Genomic DNA, 17,022 nt, shown 5'->3' on the forward strand with positions numbered 1-17,022 from the left:
ATCCTTGTAAATTACAGGCGGCGATGATGTCAGTGTCGGCGCACCGCTACACACACAGATACCATACTGTGGTGTTTGATGGTTTCGCAAAAAGAAAGTCCAGGTACGAGAAAAAAGCACGAGGTAGAAAGGAATCGGCGAGGAGCAAATAGGTGCAGATGACACACGAGCCAAGACTACAATGCGAAGTGCTCAAGGGAAGTGGCGCGCATCATGGCTTGCGTCACGGCTGCCGAAAGCAGTTGTCGTGTGATTGACTGTTTTGAGACGACCAGGTAGGCTCACTGAAAGCCAGGCACAACTACGGTTAGCACCCACCTGAACGGGCTCAAGTGCTGGGGAAATTTGCAGTAGACTTGGCGCCAACGCGGGGGAACCAGGACCAGGTGCTCAATCCGGACCGCCCTGAGCGCCACCATCTGGAAAATCCTCAACGTCTTCGCCTATACCTAAAACTTGTTTATGATGGGCACTGGCTCTATGGCTTCAAGGCATTTTGATCTTATGTACTTGGATTGACTAGACATTATTTCTCCGTTTCTCAGATATATATTTTCATCTGTGTGCAAGGTACTCGTGGCGACTCTCGTGAGAGCAATGTGCGCCAACGCCGTGGGCTATTCATCGTCCTGATATGATATGGCCAGTCCCTCCAAGTCTTCCGTCTCTTCATCCTACACAGTCCCCGTAGTGGCTCTATCGCATATCTTAGGACGTCTCCGTGACCGGGTTCAGGCTGGTGAACTCGCCCGTGGTCGTTTGGCTCGAGGAGCAGAGCGTGCCGTCGTAGGTGGTTGTGCATGTCAGGTTGAACTGGGAGAGACCGGAGACCTCATACTTGGACGAACCGCTGCAAAGAAAGAAAAAAAAAATGTGTGTTAGCGTATGACGCTTATAGTGTCAGTACTAAGAAGGAAAAGGTAGTCGAAACTTACTTTTCAGGGCAAGCCTTTTCGATGACGGTCAGGCCAGCAATTCCGGTCGTCTGCCAGATGAACTCTACAGTTGCGTCGTCACAGTAGTATCGCGCAGTGCCACCGTTCGGGCTCGAGGTGGCCGATGTCGAGTTCTTTGTGCAGGATGTGTCGATACCGGTCTCCGAGTCGGCGAAGTGGAATGATGTGGTGTTGAGTGTGCCGTTCAGCTTGTCTCCGAATGTGACAAAGTTGGTGATGGTGTATTCGGAAGGCATTGCGCAGGTATCGGCAACAGCCATCTCGACAGGGATGTTATAGGACGCCGAGGCGACGATCTCGGCCAGCAGGCCAACGACAATAGTAGAGAAATGCATGGTGTGGCTAGTTTGTATGATGTCTTGTGGCGATGACGATGTACTTAAGCTGGCCAGAGAGTCTACAAAGTTGTTGTATATGGCAGATGGCGAGGGAAGAAGGGATGGGCGAGAATTCTGTGGTGTGTGTATGTATGCAGGAACAAGCAGATACTTTCTATTTCAAGACAGGCGGATGATGATCCTTTAGTATCATTCTTTTACGACGTAATACACCAACGCAACGACGGGTGCGCTTCCACCAATGCCATTTTTACGGGTCTTCCCAGCCTACGAATACTTCGCTAGATGGGGGACTAGTCTTTGTTTCCCCTGCCAAGACATGCCCTTTTCATCGTAAAAAGCGAGCTGGCTGGCTGGCACTGCAAGGTAGTGGTTGCAGATCAGTGATGCAATCATCCGAGTCGTCTGCCGAAAGGGGTCATAGAGGCAGCCCAAAAACGGCCCCAACCAAGCAAAAAAAAAAAGAGCCTATCCCGCCCTACCCACATCCACTTCGGATCTTACCAAGGAGTCAAACGGCACATCCACCGGGATCGGCAAGCTTTTAGATGAACGAGCCATAAAAGCTACCGAAGCGCCAGGTTAAACCCGGCCGTTGAGGTCCGCTACAACCCAGTCACTTGTATGCCTCCCTTGACATGTCATTTGTGGTTTGTTTCAAGTCCCATGAATTGCACGGTAGACCATATCGATGACTTGGACAACGAGGCGACGCGTTATTCATGCTGTCTCGCCGTCTGATGCTTTCCGGCTAAAACAAGCTGCCCTGCCAGGCTGCTTGGTTGGACCCAGTATGAATCTGCAACTATCCTTTGCGGTGCGGCCAAAAGGGCTTCTACCTCACGGGTCGACGACTTGGCATATGCCGGATTGGGGGCTTCGAGGGTACCTGTCCAACGTGTTTGCCCTTGTTTGTCTGTTTGCTCAAGAGAAATATGCTGCTCAGCCCTGTGTGATCTGGAGCTGACGACTCCTTGAAGATCACACTTGTAAAGGATTAAAACACTGCCACGAACTAACTTAACTGTAATGAAAGGACGGAGACGGTACCAAAACACAAGCTTGTGCTCCAGTCACTACATATCAATGCACAATGCATCGTGTCTGGGAAATAAGTGGGTTTTTCGGAATGACTCTGTGTGACGTTTTGAGGCGTCTAGATTTTTCAAGGGCAACGGCTTGGTTTTGGAAGGATAGCCGGCCGTTTGGACGAGGGACAGAGAGATCGCTTCAAGCTGGCGCTTCTCGTTGAGACTAGTAGCCCTGGATGATCCGATCCCATTTGTGCCATTTGGAGATATAATGAAGATGCCATCACGGTCACTTCAAAGATGCAAGCCTCGTGAGAAATACAAGGATGGGGCTCGTTCTTGACTATGCACCAGAGAACTGACATGCAAAGTACCAAGTATAAATGCCGTGCATGTCATCCCTCGCACAACTCCTGTGGACGGCATGACCAAAAACATGTTAAGTTGTAGTTGACGTCGGTCCGACCTGCCAAAGCGTTAAGTCGAAATTCGGGAACCAAGTGGCACCACAGTCAGCAGCCACGAATAACAGCCACAGCTGGTACAATTATAAACATTAGTTTGAGTGCACCAAGGCTGAAGCGAACAGGCCTAGTTTACTGTGTTGCTCAGTTTTCCGACTTCTGTTCAAGTACGTGGATGAAATTCAGGACGGTTCTAGTATTCGGTGGAATTTTATGTAATGTCTGACGACGTCCGCATACGGCTTCATGGTTCGCTGCAGGTCGCTCTCATCATCAATTCCGTTGGACGACGTTTGCCCGATCTATATCATAATGTAATACAATGCCTGCCCTTGACCAGAACTCCAATGCGATGCAAATCACCATGATATCTCTCTTCACTTGGTGTCAAGTACTATAATCGTCAGTATATCGATACTCAGAACCGCTGACAACCATCTCTGGGACGACTTCCGTCGTTCATTTCTTGCCCAACTTCAACCACTTGGGCACCCCCTTCCTCTTTCCATCTCCATCGTCGTCATTTCTCGGTGCCGCGGGTTTTGCCGAGTTCGGCCCTGCGGGTTCATCTTCTTCCTCACCCTGGGGCACCTCAGGAATAACGACCTCGACTGCCTTGCTCCTGAACTGCTCCTTCAAAAACGGCTGTTTCCGTACGGTGTCCGGCACCGAGTCAGCCCACACAAGATTTACTAACGTGTTGTGCCGGAAGCCGTAACCCTTAACTAGCTTATGCGGAGCCCCGTCGTCGTCCTCTATCGTGACAACAGGTGATCCAGGTAGTACCAGACGAAATTCCAAGCCTTCGTGTGCCATGACGCTGCGCACCGCGGAATAGAGCACGTTGCCGGTCCAGTCTGGTGTGATCTTCCACTGCGCCAAGTCCTGGTCGGGGAAACGCACGCGCACGTCGATCGACTTGACGGCGGCAAGTTTGGCAGCTGCGGCAGCGGCCTTCTCCTCAAGCTCTCGGTCTGATAAAAGACGTTTGTTCATAGCCTCGTGTTTCAAGCGTTGTTGGTGCAGCTGCGCATGCGCAACACTTGGGGCGAAGATGTTATCTGAGTCCACGGTATGCGCCGCGGCGGGAGTAGCATTCTTGGGGGCGGAGAAGATGGATGTTGGAGCGAGGGGGTTTGACGGCGTCGGGTCAATCTGCATTGCGTCTGCGGCGCTGGTTTCAGTGTAGGGTGGAGGAGCGGCCTGCTCTGACGAGCCCTGTGTATCAGGTGCCGTGGCGGTGGTTTCTTGCCTGAGATCAGAAGCACTCTGCGCATGCTGATCTTGTAACTTGGCGGCCTCGGTGCGAGCGGCCTCTCGCTCGATCTGTACACTCTGCTCCTCTTCAAAGTACTCGGAGATGTCCTTCATTGCATCCGAGAGCGTTTTGTCTGTCCTCTGGAAAGCCAGCCGGACCAAGACGTTGCCTCTGTTGTAGCCCAGCTGGCTCATGGTTTTCTGAAAATCGAGGAAAGTGGTCAGGCTCCGGGTCTCCATTTGCAAAGCTGGCGTCTCGTAGTAGAGCTGTCCGCTGCCGCTGCTAACGTCCACGGGCAGCGTGGCCCTGCCCGTGATGTTGATCTTGCGGCCGCAGACGGCCTCCTCGAAATGTCTCAGAACCTTCCATACTGTCGTGTCGCTCGGCAGCTTTGCGGTAGCTCTTGGTGCGCCGAACACGGCGGCCTCAGCTTGTGGGAGTTGGAGGGCGATGTTGAGAACGGCAGGGGTCTTGGACTTTGTGATAAGCTCGAGTTTGGCACCAGGGATGAGCCCGGCGTTGCGGAAGGTGTTGGAGAGGTCAAGCTCCTTCTCCTTGTGCTTGAGCAGGTGCTTGTCGGGGAGCAGGTTGAACTTGGCACAGGCTTGCTCGAGGACATCAACCAGATATGTCGAAGGGCTGACCTTGATGGAGGCCTGCCGCATGTCGGTCGAGATGACCTTTACTGTTGTCGACATGGCGATGGGGGTGCGCAAAGGGTATGAAGATGCAGCTCGACTGGACTTGGGTGAATATGCTGGAAGTGATGGTGGGGTTGAGGTGGGATAGAGAGGCAGGCAGGCAGGAGTAAGTTGGCGTGTTGATTAATGAACGAAGACCTGGGTCAACCTATAACGGTAGCACTTGCAGGGAACTGGTGATACCATGCAGCATGATAAAATGCCAAATGCAAGAAAAATAAAAACGCGCCAGAGTGTTCCACGGATTACGTTATGCTCCAAGTCAGTCCAATACATACATACATACTGTAGCTCGGCGTGCTTGCTCACAGGCAACCAAGAAGATGATGCACGTACGGGAGACGAGACGTGGAGGGGCAAAATACGCTAATGACAGCAAGTACATACAGCAAGTTAGTTGCCCAACCTTGCCAACCGTGTGAGAGGAGAGCGCGGGTGGCCGGCATCTCTGGACCCCTGTAGCTCCGACATGGTACTGCCACTTTGTCGGGGGAGCTGCGTGCTGTGAGCTAGGTTAGGTAAGTGGTAAGTTAAGCACGTAGACTGGTACACTGGACTGGTCTTTTGGGGAGCTGCCGCGCCATAGCGTGTTTGCCTTGCCTTCTATTGCCCTGCGCCGAGCAACGACGACCTTCAGCCTGACACCGGTGCAGCTAACCTGACCCGAGCTGCTCAGCATCACCACCACCACAACTCCATCGCCGACCACCACCTTTCACGATTCATCTGACGACTATCTACGCTTCGCCAAACAGCTCCTGGTTGTGCCTATCACTTGACCCGACACATCACATTTCATAGACAGTCACAATGGTAAGCTTGCCTCGGCTCGAGAGCGCAACTAATCATAGATAGTTGGAGTGCTATGTTCTTGTTGTCTTGTCTTGTCTTGTCTAGCTGCGTAGCTAACTTGTGCATCTCTAGTCGTCACCTTTCAGCATAAGTACGGCCACCATTCCCACATCTATCCTCCCATCGACACTCGATCCTCCATAACTAACAACCACCTCCCCTCCAGATGGTGGCGCCTGTGTAGCCATGGTGGGCAAGGACTGCGTCGCCATTGCCTGCGACCTGCGCCTCGGTCTGCAAGCCCTGACGGTATCCAACAACTTCCCCAAGATCTTCCAGTACGGCGACGTATTCTTGGGTCTCACAGGCCTCGCCACCGACGTCTCCACCGTCTCCGACCTCTTCCGCTACAAGGTGAACATGTACAGACTCAGAGAGGAGCGCAACATCGCCCCCACCACCTTTGCCAACCTCGTCTCCAGCAGCCTGTACGAGAAGCGCTTTGGTCCCTACTTTGTCTCTCCCGTCGTCGCCGGCCTCGAGCCCAAGACCGGCAAGCCTTTCATCTGCGGGTTTGATTCCATCGGCTGTATCGACTTCGCCAAGGACTTCATCGTTAGCGGAACGGCGTCGGACCAGCTGTTTGGCATGTGCGAGGGTCTATGGGAGCCCGACTTGGTAAGTTTACCTGCTTCCTCCCCCATAACTTGCTGCTAGCTGCAGGAGCATTCGTGCATGTCATGGTCGGAGAGTCGCCCCGTTTGCTAATTCGTTGCCATTCCCCAGGGCCCCGAGGATCTGTTTGAGACTATCTCACAAGCACTACTTAATGCCATCGACAGAGATGCCCTTTCAGGTTGGGGTGCACACGTTTACATCATTGAGAAGGACAAGGTTACCAAGAGATTACTAAAGGGTCGTCAAGATTAAAAGGGCGCGATGTTCGGCGTTTGGTGCAATACGCGGCTCGAGCTTGATAGAGACGACAATATCAATCTTCGGGCCATCGGCAGTCCTCACAAGATAGACGGAGGACCACGGTCTTCGAAAAATTACATCTGACCGTTAGTTTTGCGGTCCCGAATCGTGATCTTGGACATGTATGGAGTTGACTAGATGAAGAGAATGGCTACTGCTACGGAAATAGAGAGCCAGGTGACACATCCTGTCATCTTGTACCAATAAACCGTGTTTTTATTTCGTGAGCCGACCGCCATTTTTTCGTACTCTGTGTACAACCGTCGTAATCAGAAGTCCTAGGAGCTGTGTGGGTGGCTCTGCCAGCTATGGAAATTGTCTACTGGCAACCCAGGCGGTAAGCCGATGCGAGTCACATGAATAGCGCGGGGGACGAGTGGCCGTTCTCATCTTCATGCTATCAATAATACATATATGCCAATGCCGTTCGTAACGCCGACCCTGGAAGTCCGAAGCCGGTCCTGTCCGCGACAGCGACCGGGACCGGGACCAACTCGTCATACTGTGGCCGCCGGGATATGTTCAAGATGAGGCGGCCAGTATAAAGCTGAATGCCAGGACAAGATTGGCAACGAGTTTAGCACGACAGACAGACAGACAGACAGACAGAAAGAAAGAAAGAAAGAAAGAAAGAAAATAACTTCTACTCTGGTAAGCCGAGAGATCGTGGAGATGGTGAACTACCGGATTCAAGTACGTGTCTCGAGGTTGCTAGAATGAAGAGCGCATTGCACCTTACCTTACCTGCTTCTTGGAAGGTCTGCCCCGTCTTGGCATATCATCGGCGTAGTGCTCAACTATGCGCTGTTGAGCCCAGTGTTAGGATTTGGGCAGCGTGGTAGGGCCGTGCAAACAGGAAGTCTAGATTCGGAGGGTCTAAGTGACGTTTGAAGAAGCTGTGATTCTATAATAGTCTAGGGGTAGACGTCAGAAGACAGCGCCTTGAGGGATTGCCCAGCTAGATCTCTCTGGGTGGAGTAACAATTATGTCGGCTTTTGTCGTGCAAGCAATGAGTAACCGGTAACCCCTGTGGGTGATGTGCAAAGGGAGGGAACATCCGAGAGGCTGAAAAAAAAAAAAAAAAGATTCAACACAACACATCGAGGGTGGCGAGGTTTCCTTTGCTTCGGTCGATCCTTGATTTCTCTCAAGGTCACTATATGCTATGACGTGTCACAAACAATGATCGCTAGCCATGATGCATCCTGCTCTAATCTAGTTCTAATATCAGATCTCGCGTCTATGGCAATCCGTTTGATTTACAGATCCTTCTTCGCCTTGGTCACCTTGTCTGTCGTCGTCTGTATGAAGAAAGCTCTCTCGAGAGCCTTGAGTGCTTCATCAATCAAGCTAGGTCATATTAGCGACTTTCGTCTCATGAGGTGATTCACTGTTGCGGATAACTTACATGACAGGTGCACTGATGATCAAGACAGCCTTCCACTCCAACCAGTTCAGGGGCAGAATCGAGAACAGAGTCTGCAGGAAGGGTGTGTAGAGGAGGGCAAAGTGCAGAGCCATAGATAGTGCAATAGCGTAGACGAGCATCATGTTGGACCATAAAGGCAGGGTCAACAGAGACTCGCTGGAGGACAGAGCATTCATGGCGTTGAACATTTCAATGACAACCAGAATGGACAGAGAGACGGTAGAGGCGGACTTGGCCATATCGTTGCTGAACATCTGGCAGCCGATCTCCGGGAACTCGGTCGAGCAGCGGTGGAAGTTTGCCAGTTGTGAGAAGGTGATCTGAGGACCTTCAGGGTTGTACATGAACCACCAGGCGTAACCAGCCACTGTCGCAATACCAACATATGTTCCAATGACCAGGTAGCGGAAGAACAACCAGCCACCGATAAGGGGCTCGTCACGCTTTCTTGGAGATCGCTTCATGATATCATGGTCCGGTGGGTTGAAGGACAGAGCTGTTGCGGGAAGACCATCGGTAACCAAGTTGACCCAGAGAAGTTGCACGGGAATGAGAGCTTCGGGCATGCCAACAGCGGCCGTCAAGAAGATGGAAACGACCTCGCCAATGTTCGAGGAAATCAAGTAGCGGATGAATTGCTGAGTGTTGTTGTAGATGGATCGGCCTTCTTCAATGGCAGACTCGATCGTGGCGAAATTATCATCAGCAAGGACCATGTCGGCAGCCAAGCGAGCAACATCGGTACCAGAGCCCATAGCAACACCAATGTCGGCCTTCTTGAGAGCTGGGGCATCATTGACACCGTCACCAGTCATGGCGACGACCTCGTTGAGAGATTGGAGCAGGTCGACGAGCTTGGACTTGTGGCTAGGCTCAACACGCGAGAAGAGAGAGGCATTCTTGGCAGCTTCCAGTTGCTCGCCAGCGCTGAGGTTGTCAAATTCTCTGCCAGTGTAGCTCTTACCAGTGAGGTCCTCGGTCGCGCCAAACACACCGATGGATCGGCAAATGCTCTCAGCAGTGTTGCGATTGTCTCCAGTAATAACGATGACACGGATACCAGCATCCTTGCACTTCTTGATGGCACCAGCGACCTCAGGACGAGGCGGGTCCAACATACCAACAAGACCGAGAAGAGTCAGATTCTGTTCAAGTTCCGCGTACTGGGCCGTAGACTTGGCAGAGGTTACAAGAGGGTTGGTGCTAACATCACTAACGCTGGCAAGCGCAATCACACGAAGACCACGGTTGCCGTACTCAACAACCTCCTTCATGAGGAGGTCATAGAGCTTCTTGTCCATGGGGACACGCTTTCCAGCGGTACCGACCAAAGTGTGTGTACAACGTTCGATGATAGATTCAGGGGCACCCTTGACTAGAAGCTTCTTCTTCTGACCATCCTGGACTACAACAGACATGCTCTTGCGGTCACGAGAGAACTCAAAGGTGGCGAGGCGGGGGTATTGCTGCTCGTAGATGGCGCTGGCATGGTGAAGGCAGTCCTCGGGGTTGGCACTACTAGGAGCACACGGTCCGATCTTCTCGGCGAGGACACGGAGGGCGCCTTCAGTGGGCTCACCAACGTTGGAGAAGTTGCCAGCGCGCGCATCGTAAGCCAGACGAGCATCATTGCAAAGAGCCGCAACCTCGTTGATCTGACGGATGGTGCTTGAGCTTTCTGAAAGGTTTGAAACAAGCTTGCCGTTGCGCTTGATATCGCCCTTGGGAGAGAAAGTGGTGCCCTCGACATCGAGTTCCTCCAAATCAGAGTGGTTCTCGCTGATGAAGACAAGCTTTCCAACGCTCATCTGGTTAGTTGTCAAAGTACCGGTCTTGTCAGAGCAGATGACACTGCAGCTTCCCAGGGTCTCGACGGAGGGCAGACTTCGCACAACAGCGTTCTTGGCAGCCATCTTTCGTGTTCCAAGGGCGAGACATGTGGTAATGACAACTGCCAAACCCTCTGGAATAGCAGCGACACCGAGTGAAACAGCAATCTTGAGATAGTAGATAGCACCCTTGGTCCAGTTTCCGTGGCTGGGGTCTGCGAAGTGAGGAATGTTGATCAACCAAACAAGAACACAAATGACAGTAATAACCTTGGCCAAAGAATCACCAAAATCGTTCAGCTTCTGCTTCAGGGGAGTCGGCTCCGAAATCTGGGCAGTAATGCTCTCATGAATATCACCAATAGCCGTCTTGGAACCAGTCAAGACAACGACAGCCTTGGCGCGACCCGTAACAATAGTAGTACCAGAGAAGAGAATGTTGACAAGATCCTGAAGCACAGCCTTGTCATCCTCGACAATAGCCTTGTGGTCTTTGTTGACACTTTCACTCTCGCCAGTCAGGATAGCCTGGTCTACAGAGAAGCTGTTGCTTTCGATCGAGATGAGTCTGCAGTCGGCGGGAATTCTGTCGCCGACGGAGACGGAAATGATGTCACCAGGAACCAGCTCTTCTGCCTTGACTCTAGTAGCATGGCCATTGTTTCGGATCACCTTGGCCTCGTTCGCCGAGTACTCCTGAAGGGCAGCGATAGCCTTCTCAGCACTGCTTTCCTGGGAGACACCGACGACGGCGTTGAGAATGAGAATGGTCAGGATCTGAATAGCACAATGTTAGCTCCGTGCCCCCGGCAGAGATATAAAGTATGCTGGTGGCAGATTGGGAAACTCACGACTGCAGGATCCACGAATGCACCCCAGCCGCCCTCCTCTTCAAAGAGCGCCAGCACGAACGAAACAGCGGCAGAGCCGAGAAGGATTATAACAAGTTGATCTTTGAACTGCTCAAGGATGAGTTCCCATAGAGGCGTCGGGGGTTCTTCCGCAATGGCTAGGAGAAAGGGGACCTGTCAGCACTTGGACGCGGCTCCAAGAGAATATGCCAGGAGCGATGTCGCATACCATTCTTTCCATGCTTTGTTCGCAAGTCAATGACCTGCGCATCTGTGAGACCAGCGGTGGCATCAACGCCAAAATTGGCGAGGACGTCCTGTATAGGCCGCGCGGAGGAGTTCTCCATGGTAGGCTGTCGGTGGTGGGGTTGATGTTGTCTTATCTGAGGCTCAAGTCGCAATTCTATGTTAAATTACCAGCCAGGTCGAGTGTTATTAATACGCGTGAGAAGGCTCCGGCCAGGGTTAGGGAAGGGACGGGTCGACTATGCGGTGCGGCGGTTGAAACGTGGCTTCCTTTGTTTTATTTGCTGATGCCACCTGCCGTATTCACCAGGTTCAAAAGTCACAAATACTTGCGACTCTCAAAGAAGGGACAGATAGAAAGATATCGAAGAGTGTGAGTGAGTTTCTCCTGTGGACCTCGACTCTGGACATGCAAAACTCACAACGTGTTCTTAGCTGGGTTCAGGTTCACTAGGTAAGTTAGTGAAGTTGAGGCGCTAACCGAGCTCGCCGGTCACTTTTTTGGCTGCACCAAATCGCCGCCGCCATGCCGCTTCTGTCCCACCTCCAGGGTCTACTGGGCCATGATCCCGGTAGTGAGGGGTTGGAGATTCACTGCTGATTGGCGCCGTGTCGTGGTCCTGCAGCAGCGTTGCGAGCCTCGTTGAAATTCTAGAATTAACAGGGAGCTTATCGTGCTCAGAGAGCTCCACGTGCCCTGGTAACTGTATTTCCACCGATGCCATGCCATAATACGGACCGGACCAACCATATCTGCCTTTGAGTATGCATCTGAAGTCATGCGAGGACCCTGACCATATTCGGTTTATCAAACTGAAGCAACATCCTTTTTTCTTCTTCTTCCAATATCGACTCCCTCTACTTCCGATTCATTTGCATCCTATAACTGTGAAGTAGGTAGATAAATCGTGCCGGACTTTGCTGTTTTTGAACTTCGGCCGGCCCGACGATCTACTCCTGCACAGGCAGGCAGTGCCGGATACCGAGAAAAGCCTTGGATACACATAGTATCCAAGGCACGACAACGACTATTTATTCAAACAGATCCACACGGTCATAATAGCGATTTTCGAAAGAAGGCATGACTATGTATGTATTCCGCCATGATGCTCAGATAAGTGGATCATGCCGAGCCGTTATAGCCGCGGGAGTATGGTGCCGTGTGCCGTGCGTCGATTCTACGGCGGAGATGACTTTATTGTTACTGTATATATGAGTACATTCTGGAGAGTGGCATCCTCACACGTCACGCACAATCTAGCCAACGTTGGAATATATTGACATCATCATACGCGGAGAGATTCACATGTGGAATTGTCTAACGTCTGTATCTCTTCTCTTATACAGGTCTTCTCCTGCATGACCATATTACAAACCTCGACTCGGAGCATTCTTTTCTTTATCCACAGAGCGAGTGGACGAGATCAGCGCATGCCTCGTAAGGCGTGTCCGTCTCGTTCGTTCCACGACATTACGCGAAGTAATGAAAGTGTGTGAAAGCACTTGTAGCAAGGAATTTTTCAAATGAGACAAAGCCCAAATAATCGAATAAGCAAGCTGGTGCTACTGGGTTCGCCAACCTGTCCAAGCCTTTCCCCTTTTGCGTATTTTCATAATGATTTTGAAACCCAATGATGACCTTGTTGCCAGTCAGACGTCGGAACACGCCGGCATCTCTACAATTTTGCAAGTGAGCGATGCCACTTCAAAGATATCCATCCTACGATTCACGCAGAAACGAATGTACTCATGATTGCTGCTTGCCATGAGCCGTGGCTTGAGGATCCGTCCGTGGTAGACGAAAGCATGTGTTGTTCTGTGCAAGGATCTCACCCTCAGGAAGACGCAACAGGATTAACGACGGCCACAAGGACCACCTCTAGCGATAAACATAGATAGTGCTTGACATACTTGGACCGTGGTGCAAAATCTTGAGCAGTTCTTCCATGGTCGACTCCCCAGTTTCTTATGAATAAGACTCCCTATCACGATTTCAGTCGTACTTTTCTTCTACTTTTCGTCTTTTTCCTTCGTTCATCTTTGTTTTCTTTTTCTCTTCTGAAGCTCTCCTTGCCATCCGCGTATTGCTTGTGTACCGCCAAAACTTTACTTGCTCTCGCTTCCATGAATCGGCCCAGAGGAGTGGCATTGCTCCAACATACAGGCTATATTTGTGCGTATCAAACAGGTTACTCTTACGCCGACATATACATACACGTTGGCCAACCTGTAAAAAAAAATTAAATTGGAGTTAAGTCTCCCGGACCTTGATGAAACATAGTGTGACACGAATATTAGACTCGCAACTTGCAGATGGCTTATACGTTGCTATGGATACATGTAGGTCTATCTGACTAATGAAGTCATAATGTAAGACATAAAATACATCATGTGTATATTTTCTTTCGCCAATGTACAAGGGCAACTATTTGGCGGCTTCAATTTGTTCCTCAATACATATATGTGGAGGCTAGTTGAAGCACACCACTTCATCTCACAAACATACGCCTTTACTTCAGGGATAGGTTCCAATACTGCATACATCATGTTGGGGCGATTAGCAAAACGAGACCCCCCATAGGAGTGCCTCAATGAGCAACCTGTCAAAATTACCGAGCAAGGACATGACGGACTATGCCACATATTCTGATGTGAACATTTCAAGTGCGCAATTACATGATACCGAAGTGGGCAAACACGACACTTTGATGAAACGTTTTGTTTTAAGAAACAGCTTGTGTTGGTCGTACAGATCAGTCATATTGATCTTGGTCGTCGTGTCTACGTATGGTGCTATCTAAAAGCTGCAAAACGCAGCAGGTCGTCAAGGAGCCGCCTTGGAACGGGGATGACCGTTCACTCCACAAATCCTGAGCGCAAGGCACCGATCGCGCTCGTTGAAGAATTTATCCTTTCCTCCGCGCATCATTCCATGTCCGTGAATAGCCATTGCTAAAGGGATGATGTACCTATTTTGTGGACTTTAGACGCGGATGCGCCAGTGTAGCCCCATGTTCTTTCCCAATCATACTAGCTCTTTACAAGTCGTCATCCTCCTCGTCAGGCAGAGGCATGGCAGTAGCCTCCTCCATCTCCTTGCGGTACTGCTCAAGAAGCTTGTCATCGACCTGGGCAGTAGGAGGAGCAAGAGCGGGGGCAGCGACGAATTCCAGCTGGGCGTTGCCAGCCAACTTTCGGGCGAGCCAGAGGAAGGGCTTCTCAAAGTTGTAGTTGGACTTGGCGGAGATATCGTAGTACTGAAGGTTCTTCTTGCGGTGGAAGGTGATGGTCTTTGCCTTGACCTTGCGCTCCTTGACATCAACCTTGTTACCGCAGAGAACAATGGGGATGTTCTCGCAGACACGGACCAAGTCACCTATTGATTTTGGGTCAGCATTGCACTGGAGAGAAGGGGAGGAGGAAATGCGTGGGGTCACTTACGGTGCCAGTTGGGGACGTTCTTGTAGGTGATACGGGAGGTAACATCGAACATGATGATACCGCACTGGCCGTTGATGTAGTAACCGTCACGGAGACCACCGAACTTCTCCTGGCCGGCGGTATCCCAGACGTCGAAGGTGATCTGACCGACGTTCTTTTTGGGGGGTTAGTAAATAGGCGCATATCAGGAGCCGTTGAAGTCTTACGGTAGAGAAGCCAAGAGGGTGGACCTCGACACCGAGAGTGGCCATGTACTTCTTCTCGAATTCACCAGTCAAGTGACGCTTGACGAAGGTGGTCTATGGTTCGCGTACATATCAGTATCAGAGTATGCATAGTGGCAATGACGGCAAATGGTCGAGAGCGTCGCACGCTGGCTTCGCCTGAAGCTGCATCGCGACATGGCGGCGAGGCAGAGGAGGACATGGGAAATGGCATGCTTACCTTTCCAGTACCGCCATCACCGACAAGCACCAGCTTGAAGGTCGCAACGGATTGTTGGGCAGCCATTGTGTGCGATAGCTGATTTGAGATGGGGATTTGGTGATGTAAACAAGACGAGGGGAACTGGGCGCAAACGTCAGTGGGGTTTATCCTCAAAAGTTGCTGGAGCGGAATCAACGACGAGCAGAGTTCGAGCTGTCTTGTGCGCTGACGACGGCGGCAGATGGCAGCAGGATAAGTTGTCAGGAGGAGAGGATGCGAATCCAGGGACGTGACATACCTTTGACCAGATAAATGTGCAAGGTCGGAAAAAGTGTGATGGGTGAGAGGTGACTTTAGAGAGTCAACGTTTGCTTGTGTGTAGTGGTGGTGGTTTCTTGACCGACGGATCGCTGTCAAAGTGGGTTGTGTTTATGAATGGTGCCCAGAAGGCCTTTGAAAATGCAAACCGGGGTCCGGGCTTTCTTCCTAGCTGCCTCAGTAACCAACCAGTCGCCGTCACTGCCCAGCGAAAATTTTAATGAATGAAATATTCACTGAAAGCACGTGACTGAATGGGCACTAATGGTGGGGTCTTCTGGAACAAAGGAACCAGATAACAAAAAAACAAGGAGGGGCAAAATCCTGACCTAGAGGGTGACGAGGTCGGGGTCGGGTAGCTCTTTTGTTTGGTTTAGGCAAGCTTCAACTTGTCTGGCACTAAGGTAGGTAAGGTTAACTCTCTAACTATGTGACATAAGGCCTCCAATACTGCTTTTTTATGCCCATAAGTCAGTTGACGTTAGAACAGAATGAATCCACCTCAGTTCTGGCACAGGGTCAAACTCGTCGGATACTGGATATTCAATAGATAGATGGATCTTCTTTCAGTTATTGCAATGTCTCTACAGTCAGCTTTTATGCTGTGGTCGTTGGGCTCAAAATTCGATGCAATGACAAGGCAGTCACTCTGCTTAATAATCTACCGGGCGTGTCTCTAGGCAGCATTAGGCAGTCCTCCCTTTGTAGTCGAAACCCAATCAGCTTCGGTTGGATCCGACGACTAAAGGTTGGGTCTCAAGATAGAGGTTCCAGCTCATGTAGCCCAGGTCCTTTGCGCGGCCACACTTCAGATCATGCTACCATCTGTTCATGTTGTATGATCTGCCAGGATCTGCCGTTCTCGGCACCCTTTCCAAGGTGCGAGTCCATCGCAGATACAAAGAGCATCTGGTGTGTCGTAACAGAGCTGTGATAAAGATGACGGTACCAGCAGTTCGTTTTCCTGTATTTGGTATGCTGCAGTCCTTTCCCATTTCGTATCATCTCTCATAGTGGCAGAATATGGCATCCAAGCATTCCACGACCACCCCAATCTTTACGAGGCGTCAGCATGAGCTGAAGTTCTTGTCTTCTGGTTGCCTCGGCTGGCCGCGATATCTTGACCAAGATGTTTTGCTGTAATTCTCATTAGCTTTGTTGATGATCAAGATGGTTATAGGCTGTGGCTCACGTTCTCATTGCCCTGAACGCATTCAGCCACCTTCTTCAGGCCATCGTGATTGCCCTTGTTGACGTATCCAAAGTTCCGGATCTCGTCGCCAGCCTTGAGCCCAGCCGTGTAAGCGGGGCTGTCGGGTACCACACTATTAACTCTTGCAAACGGTTCTTCCAACGACTGCACAATGCTGTCGCCTAGCAGTCCGGCGCCCGTCCCAACAGGAGGTGCGTCGTCTACATCCTCCAAACTAGCAAAGTGTTCGTGTAGATGCTTCTCGATTGCATTCATGATGTCCTTGTAGTCGTTCCGTAAATGGATGATTCGAGACCGCGTCGTGCGTATTTGGGCGACGTCTATGTCGGCTCTGGGGAAACCATCGCGGGTCAAAGGTGTGTCCATGTTCACTCCATGAGAGTCTAATACACCGCTCAGAGCCTTGAGCTCGGCCTCCAGATTCTCCTTCTTTTCAGACAGCTCTGCAAACGAGAGCTGTTTCGCATTGCCGTTAGTGATCGGTCGTGATGAGGGCCCCGAAGGGACCGTTGGTGCATGAATGTTGTCCATTCTTAATGGTCGTCCCATTATCCGAAGATGAAGAATATCAAGTCATGGTATTTACAAGGGACTCAGGAACAGGAGTTTTGTGGTCTCCAGAACCTCTTGTCGCATTTGGAGGCTCCGAGCAAATGTGACTGACAGGAAGTTGGACCTTTAGCCAGCAATCATGCGCGTTTGCTCCAGGCGTTGGTTGGCGGGGTTGCTCAGTGACCTCACAATGGCCAC

At 51.1% G+C, this 17,022-nt stretch overlaps 6 protein-coding genes across 6 annotated transcripts; 1 reads left to right on the plus strand and 5 right to left on the minus strand.

Annotated features, from left to right (window-relative positions):
- Positions 1-402: 402 nt before the first annotated feature.
- On the minus strand, positions 403-1,291 carry BKA67DRAFT_693800 (uncharacterized protein; the record flags this gene model as incomplete). Its single annotated transcript, XM_046109254.1, has 2 exons — positions 403-850; positions 936-1,291. The coding sequence occupies 2 exons, from the start codon at positions 1,289-1,291 to the stop codon at positions 709-711; spliced, it is 498 nt and encodes a 165-aa protein (XP_045954977.1). The 3' UTR covers positions 403-708.
- A 1,957-nt stretch (positions 1,292-3,248) lies between these two features.
- On the minus strand, positions 3,249-4,745 carry BKA67DRAFT_538505 (GLUT4 regulating protein TUG-domain-containing protein; the record flags this gene model as incomplete). The annotated part of the gene is made up of 1 exon (XM_046100477.1): positions 3,249-4,745. The coding sequence occupies one exon, from the start codon at positions 4,743-4,745 to the stop codon at positions 3,249-3,251; it is 1,497 nt and encodes a 498-aa protein (XP_045954978.1).
- Positions 4,746-5,090: 345 nt separating this feature from the next.
- On the plus strand, positions 5,091-6,741 carry BKA67DRAFT_574904 (proteasome A-type and B-type). Its single transcript, XM_046103458.1, has 4 exons — positions 5,091-5,561; positions 5,673-5,691; positions 5,767-6,218; positions 6,327-6,741. The coding sequence occupies exons 1-4, from the start codon at positions 5,559-5,561 to the stop codon at positions 6,468-6,470; spliced, it is 618 nt and encodes a 205-aa protein (XP_045954979.1). The 5' UTR covers positions 5,091-5,558; the 3' UTR covers positions 6,471-6,741.
- An 877-nt stretch (positions 6,742-7,618) lies between these two features.
- BKA67DRAFT_574908 (calcium-transporting ATPase) lies at positions 7,619-11,321 on the minus strand. The gene is made up of 4 exons (XM_046103459.1): positions 10,858-11,321; positions 10,629-10,786; positions 7,928-10,554; positions 7,619-7,869 (listed from the first exon to the last, which is right to left on the minus strand). Exons 1-4 carry the CDS (start codon positions 10,973-10,975, stop codon positions 7,779-7,781), a joined length of 2,994 nt encoding a protein of 997 aa, XP_045954980.1. The 5' UTR covers positions 10,976-11,321; the 3' UTR covers positions 7,619-7,778.
- A 2,269-nt stretch (positions 11,322-13,590) lies between these two features.
- BKA67DRAFT_574911 (GTP-binding nuclear protein Ran) lies at positions 13,591-15,062 on the minus strand. The gene is made up of 4 exons (XM_046103460.1): positions 15,040-15,062; positions 14,522-14,882; positions 14,316-14,469; positions 13,591-14,250 (listed from the first exon to the last, which is right to left on the minus strand). The coding sequence occupies exons 2-4, from the start codon at positions 14,564-14,566 to the stop codon at positions 13,913-13,915; spliced, it is 537 nt and encodes a 178-aa protein (XP_045954981.1). The 5' UTR covers positions 14,567-14,882; positions 15,040-15,062; the 3' UTR covers positions 13,591-13,912.
- A 1,005-nt stretch (positions 15,063-16,067) lies between these two features.
- On the minus strand, positions 16,068-16,803 carry BKA67DRAFT_661447 (uncharacterized protein; the record flags this gene model as incomplete). Its single annotated transcript, XM_046107811.1, has 2 exons — positions 16,068-16,196; positions 16,252-16,803. The coding sequence occupies 2 exons, from the start codon at positions 16,801-16,803 to the stop codon at positions 16,068-16,070; spliced, it is 681 nt and encodes a 226-aa protein (XP_045954982.1).
- Between the last annotated feature and the right edge of the window lie 219 nt (positions 16,804-17,022).

Source organism: Truncatella angustata (genome assembly GCF_020726525.1).
Source record: "Truncatella angustata strain MPI-SDFR-AT-0073 chromosome Unknown BKA67scaffold_7, whole genome shotgun sequence".
Lineage (NCBI taxonomy): Eukaryota > Fungi > Ascomycota > Sordariomycetes > Amphisphaeriales > Sporocadaceae > Truncatella > Truncatella angustata.